This window comes from Salvelinus fontinalis, unplaced genomic scaffold, assembly GCF_029448725.1.
Source record: "Salvelinus fontinalis isolate EN_2023a unplaced genomic scaffold, ASM2944872v1 scaffold_0296, whole genome shotgun sequence".
In the NCBI taxonomy this organism is placed as follows: domain Eukaryota; kingdom Metazoa; phylum Chordata; class Actinopteri; order Salmoniformes; family Salmonidae; genus Salvelinus; species Salvelinus fontinalis.
Genome location: NW_026600505.1, coordinates 180,006 through 190,802, shown reverse-complemented (window position 1 = coordinate 190,802; position 10,797 = coordinate 180,006). Strand labels below are relative to the sequence as shown.

The window sequence follows — 10,797 nt, the reverse complement described above, 5'->3', positions numbered from 1 at the left end:
TTCTATGTAAAAACAATATGTATATTTTTCTGCATGTGGGTTATCTAAGCATACCAATTTAATTGTAATTTTAATGTATGATGCACAGTGATTCTTTAAGAATGTTTATGCCTGAGAAGTTTGGTACAACTGTCACACTGGTATATAATATCATGACCTAATAATTACATCCATTTTAGTATATTCTAAAGTCCAGCCACCTTGCCTAGCAGACGGTCAGTTAAGCTACTCTAACTTGGTTGATAGACTGAAACGGCTCGGTAGCTAGTGATGAGGTCGGGACATTGGGAACATATCTAGCTGGTTAACTGAAGACAACTTCATCAAACTCCTAGGTGGCCAGTAATACAGAGAAACAACCAAATGTGTTTGTTTTATTTATTCATCAAGAAGGAATCCGTTGGCTACATCCTCCTGCGCGTCCTGCCCTTTACCGCTAGCTAAAAACAAATCAAACGCTGTGTCACTCAACTCTCTCTCTCTTCCTCCCCTGATGATACTGTCTGCACGCACTACAGTATCTAGCGTCTGTCACGCCCTGGCCTTAGTTATCTTTGTTTTCTTTATTATTTTAGTTAGGTCAGGGTGTGACATGGGGGATGTATGTGTTTTGTATTGTCTAGGGGTTTTGTATGTTTATGGGGCAGTGTTAGGTCTAGGTGTATGTATGTCTATGGTTGCCTAGATTGGTTCTCAATTAGAGACAGCTGTCTATCGTTGTCTCTGATTGGGAACCATATTTAGGCAGCCATAGTCATTAGGTAGTTTGTGGGAGATTGTCTATGTCTTTACGTCAGTTGCTTATGTCTGCACTTTCGTTTTATAGCTTCACGGTCGTTTGTTGTTTTGTATAGTTTGTCAGTGTTCGTTTCGTTTTCGTCTTCAAATAAAAGAAGATGTATTGTTATCACGCTGCGCCTTGGTCCTCTTCTCTTCCACAATGTTACGACGATCGTGACAGCGTCCTGCCGAGGATATCATTGCTCTGTGGTGTATCTAGGAAGAAACCACTTTCTAGGGAGAATAGGGGGGGTGGGTACTCTTAGCCTGGTCCAGTCAGTGTGCCACCCCCCGCAGAATACTGCTGACATACCATTTATGAATAACTATGATAAAACGGGGCTTAAAAATGAAGTTTAATCATTTTTTTTTTTTAAACAGGACAAATCTGAGGGAGCATGTGCCCCCTATGGGCAGGACACCTCTGAGCCACATATCACAGTCTTTACAAGTAAACCACTGGTGTAATGAAGCCACTGGCTGGTACAGACACGAAGACAACACACTGCTGGAAGACTGTGACTGCACGATAGAGAGCTGTCTTTTCTCAACAGCAATGGACCTTTGCACTGGATATGGCAACACACACAAGACGATCAGTAGCTCTCTGTCTCTATGCGTGTGTGTGTGTGAGTTCAAGTGTGTGTGTGTGTGTGAGTTTGTGTGTGTATGTGTGTTTGTGTGTGTGTGAGTTAATGTGTGTGTGTGTGTTACACAATTTACAAAGTAAAATAAACAGATAACACAGATAATAGACAGTTAAAAGAGGAGGAGTGCTGTATGGGAGAGGTCTGGAGAGGGTCTGACTCCTAGAGGAGTCCTGTATGGGAGAGGTCTGGAGAGGGTCTGACTCCTAGAGGAGTCCTGTATGGGAGAGGTCTGGAGAGGGTCTGACTCCTAGAGGAGGAGTCCTGTATGAGAGAGGTCTGGAGAGGGTCTGACTCCTAGAGGAGGAGTCCTGTATGGGAGAGGTCTGGAGAGGGTCTGACTCCTAGAGGAGTCCTGTATGGGAGAGGTCTGGAGAGGGGCTGACTCCTAGAGGAGTCCTGTATGGGAGAGGTCTGGAGAGGGTCTGACTCCTAGAGGAGGAGTCCTGTATGGGAGAGGTCTGGAGAGGGTCTGACTCCTAGAGGAGGAGTCCTGTATGGGAGAGGTCTGGAGAGGGTCTGACTCCTAGAGGAGGAGTCCTGTATGGGAGAGGTCTGGAGAGGGTCTGACTCCTAGAGGAGGAGTCCTGTATGGGAGAGGTCTGGAGAGGGTCTGACTCCTAGAGGAGGAGTCCTGTATGGGAGAGGTCTGGAGAGGGTCTGACTCCTAGAGGAGGAGTCCTGTATGGGAGAGGTCTGGAGAGGGTCTGACTCCTAGAGGAGGAGTCCTGTATGGGAGAGGTCTGTAGAGGGTCTGACCCCTAGAGGAGTCCTGTATGGGAGAGGTCTGGAGAGGGTCTGACTCCTAGAGGAGTCCTGTATGGGAGAGGTCTGGAGAGGGTCTGACTCCTAGAGGAGTCCTGTATGGGAGAGGTCTGGAGAGGGTCTGACTCCTAGAGGAGGAGTCCTGAATGGGAGAGGTCTGGAGAGGGTCTGACTCCTAGAGGAGGAGTCCTGTATGGGAGAGGTCTGGAGAGGTCTGACTCCTAGAGGAGGAGTCCTGTATGGGAGAGGTCTGGAGAGGGTCTGACTCCTAGAGGAGGAGTCCTGTATGGGAGAGGTCTGGAGAGGGTCTGACTCCTAGGGGAGGAGTCCTGTATGGGAGAGGTCTGGAGAGGGTCTGACTCCTAAAGGAGGAGTCCTGTATGGGAGAGGTCTGGAGAGGGTCTGACTCCTAGAGGAGGAGTCCTGTATGGGAGAGGTCTGGAGAGGGTCTGACTCCTAGAGGGGGAGTCCTGTATGGGAGAGGTCTGGAGAGTGTCTGACTCCTAGAGGAGGAGTCCTGAATGGGAGAGGTCTGGAGAGGGTCTGACTCCTAGAGGAGTCCTGTATGGGAGAGGTCTGGAGAGGGTCTGACTCCTAGAGGAGGAGTCCTGTATGGGAGAGGTCTGGAGAAGGTCTGACTCCTAGAGGAGGAGTCCTGTATGGGAGAGGTCTGGAGAGGGTCTGACTCCTAGAGGAGTCCTGTATGGGAGAGGTCTGGAGAGGGTCTGACTCCTAGAGGAGGAGTCCTGAATGGGAGAGGTCTGGAGAGGGTCTGACTCCTAGAGGAGGAGTCCTGTATGGGAGAGGTCTGGAGAGGTCTGACTCCTAGAGGAGTCCTGTATGGGAGAGGTCTGGAGAGGTTCTGACTCCTAGAGGAGGAGTCCTGTATGGGAGAGGTCTGGAGAGGGTCTGACTCCTAGAGGAGGAGTCCTGTATGGGAGAGGTCTGGAGAGGGTCTAACTCCTAGAGGAGTGTGTGTATTTGTGTGTGTATTTTTGTGCATTTGTGTGTGTGTGTATTTATGTGTGTGTATTTGTGTGTGTATATTTGCGTATGTGTGTGTGTGTGTGTGTGTATATTTGTGTATTTGTGTGTGTGTGTATATTTGTGTATTTGTGTGTGTGTGTGTGTATATTTGTGTATTTGTGTGTGTGTGTATATTTGTGTATTTGTGTGTGTGTGTGTGTGTGTGTGTGTGTGTGTGTGTATTTGTGTGTGTGTGTAAGACAACACCACATACAGAGACATTAACCAGGGGATATGAAAGTAAAGCCAGTGAATCCAACAGGCTGATAACGTAGTGTTTATACATACAAAGGTAAAAGTCCAACACAATAATACACTCTTTTTATAGAGAAATAAATCTCCAGCGGAGTACAGTTCCCCCCCAGAAGGACAGGAACGCAGCACACAGGATCTCTTTAAACCTGGAAACACCAACAGCAGAAGAAGAAACCAACGTGGCTTTGTACGGCAGTTCATCACTATTATTATGAAGGGTATTATTCTCCAGGAAGATAAAACCCAGTTCCCCTCCTGAGATGGTGTTGCTCTAATGTATAGACAGAGCTGCTCCTAAAGGACCCAGTGAGCACACCACGGTTGAATTAACGTTGTTTCCACGTCGTTTCAATGAAATGACGTTGAGCCAACGTGGAATAGACGTCGGTGCCCAAGTGGGAATGGACCCATACTAGTCAACAAGGCAGGGCTGCTGGGAAAACACTATGGGGTGAACTACCAAGTGCACTATTTACATTTAAGTCATTTAGCAGAAGCTCTTATCCAGAGCGACTTACAAATTGGAAAGTTCATACATATTCATCCTGGTCCCCCCATGGGAATTGAACCCTGGTCCCCCCGTGGGAATTGAACCCACAACCCTGGCGTTGCAAGCGCCATGCTCTACCAACTGAGCCACAAGGGACCACATGGTCCCAATGAAGGGACCAAGTACTCTATGAAGGGACCAAGTGTGTGAACTAAGGGCTAGTCTGTAGGGTACAAGCACCAGCTATATAAATGTCTGGGTTTGTAAATGATATTCTACGTCACCAGCTATATAAATGTCAACATTGTAACAATGTTTGTTTTGTGACCACATTTAGATTTTGTTTGACATGTTTTTATGGGGGGTGGGGGGGTGGGGTTTACAGGTAGCATATATACATTCCTATGAAGTTCCGTTTATATATTTAAAATAAATAATTGAAAATAAATAAACGGAATATGAACTGATAAGAATTTTTATCTATTGTTTTCATTATTTGCGATGTTTAAAAGGAACATGACTTGTCTTTCTTCAGCGTGGAGAGAACGGTTGAGAGGATTTGACATCTTACTTGGAGTTTGGTTATAATACTGGTTTGGGATGTAACACAGCGGGGAAATGACTGGTGGTTTGGGATGTAACACAGCAGGGAAATGACTGGTGCCTGGGATGTAACACAGCGGGGAAATGACTGCTGGTTTGGGATGTAACACAGCAGGGAAAATGACTGGTGGTTTGGGATGTAACACAGCAGGGAAATGACTGGTGCCTGGGATGTAACACAGCGGGGAAATGACTGCTGGTTTGGGATGTAACACAGCAGGGAAAATGACTGCTGGTTTGGGATGTAACACAGCAGGGAAAATGAATGCTGGTTTGGGATGTAACACAGCGGGGAAATGACTGGTGGTTTGGGATGTAACACAGCAGGGAAATGACTGCTGGTTTGGGATGTAACACAGCAGGGAAAATGACAGGTGGTTTGGGATGTAACACAGCAGGGAAAATGACTGCTGGTTTGGGATGTAACACAGCAGGGAAAATGACTGGTGGTTTGGGATGTAACACAGCGGGGAAATGACTGCTGGTTTGGGATGTAACACAGCAGGGAAAATGACAGGTGGTTTGGGATGTAACACAGCAGGGAAAATGACTGCTGGTTTGGGATGTAACACAGCAGGGAAAATGACTGCTGGTTTGGGATGTAACACAACGGGGAAAATGACTGCTGGTTTGGGATGTAACACAACGGGGAAAATGACTGCTGGTTTGGGATGTAACACAACGGGGAAAATGACTGCTGGTTTGGGATGTAACACAACAGGGAAATGACTGCTGGTTTGGGATGTAACACAGCGGGGAAATTACTGTTGGTTTGGGATGTAACACAGCGGGGAAATGACTGCTGGTTTGGGATGTAACACAGCAGGGAAAATGACTGCTGGTTTGGGATGTAACACAACGGGGAAAATGACTGGTGGTCTGGGATGTAACACAGCAGGGAAATGACTGCTGGTTTGGGATGTAACACAACGGGGAAAATGACTGGTGGTCTGGGATGTAACACAGCAGGGAAATGACTGCTGGTTTGGGATGTAACACAGCAGGGAAATGACTGCTGGTTTGGGATGTAACACAGCGGGGAAATGACTGCTGGTTTGGGATGTAACACAGCAGGGAAAATGACTGTTGGTTTGGGATGTAACACAGCAGGGAAAATGACTGCTGGTTTGGGATGTAACACAGCGAGAAAATGACTGCTGGTTTGGGATGTAACAGAGCGGGAAAATGACTGCTGGTTTGGGATGTAACACAGCGGGAAAATGACTGCTGGTTTGGGATGTAACACAGCAGGGAAAATGATTGCTGGTTTGGGATGTAACACAACAGGAAAAATGACTGCTGGTTTGGGATGTAACACAGCAGGGAAAATGACTGCTGGTTTGGGATGTAACACAGCAGGGAAAATGACTGCTGGTTTGGGATGTAACACAGCGGGGAAATGACTGTTGGTTTGGGATGTAACACAGTGGGGAAATGACTGCTGGTTTGGGATGTAACACAGTGGGGAAATGACTGCTGGTTTGGGTCTTATTGGGGAGTTTGGTAATAACACAACAGTCAGGATTATTTGGCACATTTCACACAGATATCTATTGGCAGTCTACTGTGACAAGTCATACTGAACCACATTCCCAGACTGTGACAAGTCATACTGAACCATATTCCCAGACTGTGACAAGTCATTCTGAGCCACATTCCCAGACTGTGACAAGTCATTCTGAGCCACATTCCCAGACTGTGACAAGTCATTCTGAACCACATTCCCAGACTGTGACAAGTCCTACTGAACCATATTCCCAGACTGTGACAAGTCATACTGAATCATATTCCCAGACTGTGACAAGTCCTACTGAACCACATTCCCAGACTGTGAAAAGTCATACTGAATCATATTCCCAGACTGTGACAAGTCCTACTGAACCACATTCCCAGACTGTGACAAAGGTGACTGATGATGGTGACATTACGTAACTAACCAGCAACCCTTCAACAACCTACTGCACCTAGTGTCTGAGTAAAGGATCTGGCATCATTAAACCCAACAGAAACACAGTCTACTGTACCTAGTGTCTGAGTAAAGGATCTGGCATCATTAAACCCAACAGAACACAGTCTACTGTACCTAGTGTCTGAGTAAAGGATCTGGCATCATTAAACCCAACAGAAACACAGTCTACTGTACCTAGGGTCTGAGTAAAGGATCTGGCATCATTAAACCCAACAGAAACACCGTCTACTGTACCTAGTGTCTGAGTAAAGGATCTGGCATCATTAAACCCAACAGAAACACAGTCTACTGTACCTAGTGTCTGAGTAAAGGATCTGGCATCATTAAACCCAACAGAAACACAGTCTACTGCACCTAGTGTCTGAGTAAAGGATCTGACATCATTAAACCCAACAGAAACACAGTCTACTGCACCTAGTGTCTGAGTAAAGGATCTGGCATCATTAAACCCAACAGAAACACAGTCTACTGTACCTAGTGTCTGAGTAAAGGATCTGGCATCATTAAACCCAACAGAAACACAGTCTACTGCACCTAGTGTCTGAGTAAAGGATCTGGCATCATTAAACCCAACAGAAACACAGTCTACTGCACCTAGTGTCTGAGTAAAGGATCTGGCATCATTAAACCCAACAGAACACAGTCTACTGCACCCAGTGTCTTAGTAAAGGATCTGGCATCATTAAACCCAACAGAAACACAGTCTACTGTACCTAGTGTCTTAGTAAAGGATCTGGCATCATTAAACCCAACAGAAACACAGTCTACTGTACCTAGTGTCTGAGTAAAGGATCTGGCATCATTAAACCCAACAGAAACACAGTCTACTGTACCTAGTGTCTGAGTAAAGGATCTGGCATCATTAAACCCAACAGAAACACAGTCTACTGTACCTAGTGTCTGAGTAAAGGATCTGGCATCATTAAACCCAACAGAAACACAGTCTACTGTACCTAGTGTCTGAGTAAAGGATCTGGCATCATTAAACCCAACAGAACACAGTCTACTGTACCTAGTGTCTGAGTAAAGGATCTGGCATCATTAAACCCAACAGAAACACAGTCTACTGTACCTAGTGTCGGAGTAAAGGATCTGGCATCATTAAACCCAAAAGAAACACAGTCTACTGTACCTAGTGTCTGAGTAAAGGATCTGGCATCATTAAACCCAACAGAAACACAGTCTACTGTACCTAGTGTCTGAGTAAAGGATCTGGCATCATTAAACCCAACAGAACACAGTCTAATGTACCTAGTGTCTGAGTAAAGGATCTGGCATCATTAAACCCAACAGAAACACAGTCTACTGCACCTAGTGTCTGAGTAAAGGATCTGGCATCATTAAACCCAACAGAACACAGTCTACTGTACCTAGTGTCTGAGTAAAGGATCTGGCATCATTAAACCCAACAGAACACAGTCTACTGTACCTAGTGTCTGAGTAAAGGATCTGGCATCATTAAACCCAACAGAAACACAGTCTACTGCATCTAGTGTCTGAGTAAAGGATCTGGCATCATTAAACCCAACAGAAACACAGTCTACTGCACCTAGTGTCTGAGTAAAGGATCTGGCATCATTAAACCCAACAGAACACAGTCTACTGTACCTAGTGTCTGAGTAAAGGATCTGGCATCATTAAACCCAACAGAAACACAGTCTACTGTACCTAGTGTCTGAGTAAAGGATCTGGCATCATTAAAACCCAACATAAACACAGTCTACTGTACCTAGTGTCTGAGTAAAGGATCTGGCATCATTAAACCCAACAGAAACACAGTCTACTGTACCTAGTGTCTTAGTAAAGGATCTGGCATCATTAAACCCAACAGAAACACAGTCTACTGCACCTAGTGTCTGAGTAAAGGATCTGGCATCATTAAACCCAACAGAAACACAGTCTACTGTACCTAGTGTCTGAGTAAAGGATCTGGCATCATTAAACCCAACAGAAACACAGTCTACTGCACCTAGTGTCTGAGTAAAGGATCTGGCATCATTAAACCCAACATAAACACAGTCTACTGTACCTAGTGTCTGAGTAAAGGATCTGGCATCATTAAACACAACAGAGGGGAGAGGGGATGTCACCCCTGAATACACACACCGTGGCTACGTCCTGAATGGCCCCCTATGCCCCATGTAGTGCACTACTTACGACCAGGGCCCTGTGGGTTCTATGGTGAACTAAATAGGGAATAACAGGGTGGCATTTGGGACGCGGTCCTTGTTTTGTTGCAGATGGAACCCACTTTAGGAGTCACCGTGGCAGTGTCGGAAACACACGTACATCCCACAGGCTGGAGAAGATCCACATCACAACTAAAACAACTGAATACATCAGAGTAGAAATCTGAATTAGAGAGACAGGATATATATCAAACACATTTGATCAAAAACACATTCAAATATTTATTTTTGAAAAATGAATCTTAGTGTTAACACCTTCCATTTCTTTACACTCAGAAAGGTTTTGCAGACACACGTTAGTGTTTTAACTAGTTCTGAACTACAAAGTCCCTCTCTCTCTCTAGGACAGGACAGCAGTTTTGAATCAGACACACAGGACAGGACAGACATACTTTACAGGACAACGTCATGGCTTTTAGAATTTCCCCAGGTAATATACAACTGTTTCAATTCAATTCACTAACAGGAAAGGTGACTGATCTTTATTAACAAAGACTGAAATGGGGAGTTGACCTGAAACTAGTGGCTGCAAATAAAATACACTCTCTCTCAATTACATTCAATGCAAGAGGCTTTATTGGCAGGGAAACATATGTTAACATTGCCCAAGCAAGTGAAATTGATAAACAAAAGTGAAATAAACAATAAAAAGTGAACAGTAAATATTACACTCACACAAGTTCAAAATAAATAAAGACATTTCAAAAGTCATATTATGTCTATATATACAGTGTTGTCTCTCTCTCTGTGTCTCTCTCTCTGTGTCTCTCTCTCTGTTTCTGTCTGTCTGTCTGTCTGTCTGTCTGTCTGTCTGTCTCTCTCTCTCTCTCTCTCTCTCTCTGTGTCTCTGTCTCTCTCTCTCTGTCCATCCAGTCAGTCATTCTTCAGGGAGGTTTATAACGGAGGGTAGATGGAGAAAGCAGAAGAGAACAGCTCTACCACACACACGGTCAGCGTTCCAAATGGCACCCCTACTCCCTACATAGTGCACTACTTTAGACCAGGGCCTATAGGGCTCTATGTAGGGAATACGATGGCATTTGGGACGCAGCCCCAGACAGACACGGTTCTCATTTTGGTTAATGTGTTCCACAACACAGGGGGGTGTCAGACTCCCAGCCAGCTTGGCTAGAACAAACACCAGGAGTCTCCAGAGACTAATAGTCCCAGAAATAATTACAAAATCACATCACTATGTTTTCTTTACAATATCTGATTGTCAGATGTGTGTTTTAGAACAGGGTAAAATAATCACCCTCTAACACTCCCCTAGACACTCCCCTAGACACTCCCCTAGACACTCCCTTAGACACTCCCTTAGACACTCCCCTAGACACTCCCCTAGACACTCCCCTAGACACTCCCCTAGACACTCCCCTAGACACTCCCCTAGACACTCCCTTAGACACTCCCCTAGACACTTCTGCAATGCAGGATGTCCTTTCTATAACAGTCATGTTTAGAGACAAACACTAAGCATGTGTGTCAGTGTGTGTCAGTGTGTGTGTATGTGTGTGTGTGTGTGTGTGTGTGTGTGTGTGTGTGTGTGTGTGTGTGTGTGTGTGTGTGTGTGTGTGTGTGTGTGTGTGTGTGTGTGTGTGTGTGTGTGTGTGTGTGTGTGTGTGTGTGTGTGAGAGAGAGAGAGAGATTGGGAGCTCCCCTTAGCAATGGCAAGAGTCCTAACTTTAAGGGAGTTTCCACACACTGATGTCCTCCTGTGTGATTAAAGCTTCCATCTGAAGATAACCAGCAATCAGAGGGATCCTAGGCCAGCTTCTGCCCAATGGAATGATACAAACACACACACACACACACACACACACACACACACAGACACACACACAGACACAGACACACACACACACACACACACACACACACACACACACACACACACACACACACACACACACACACACACACACACACACACACACACACACACACACACACACACACACGTTCCCCATCCACACACACTCCCACTACGCCCACAAGCCACTGCGAGGTCTGTCTGTGAGTCACTGGGCCGGACCTGTTCCTAGTTATCACAGCTTTTCTTGCCCGTCTTTA

General features: G+C 45.6%; 1 protein-coding gene across 2 annotated transcripts; it reads right to left on the bottom strand.

Annotated features, from left to right (window-relative positions):
• Positions 1–3,479: 3,479 nt before the first annotated feature.
• LOC129845401 (uncharacterized) lies at positions 3,480–7,860 on the bottom strand. Of its 2 annotated transcripts, none has more exons than XM_055913314.1 (2): positions 7,787–7,860; positions 3,480–7,727 (listed from the first exon to the last, which is right to left on the bottom strand). In XM_055913314.1, the coding sequence occupies exon 2, from the start codon at positions 6,101–6,103 to the stop codon at positions 4,469–4,471; it is 1,635 nt and encodes a 544-aa protein (XP_055769289.1). In that variant the 5' UTR covers positions 6,104–7,727; positions 7,787–7,860; the 3' UTR covers positions 3,480–4,468. The 2 variants fall into 2 exon arrangements, with proteins under 2 accessions (XP_055769289.1, XP_055769290.1); XM_055913315.1 differs by lacking the exon at positions 7,787–7,860 and having other exon boundaries at positions 3,480–6,590; positions 6,650–6,721.
• Between the last annotated feature and the right edge of the window lie 2,937 nt (positions 7,861–10,797).

What these genes read in the sequence shown, in the direction of transcription:
- LOC129845401 (XM_055913314.1), bottom strand. Translation starts at nt 6,103, where the DNA reads ATGTGCCAAATAATCCTGACTGTTGTGTTATTACCAAACTCCCCAATA.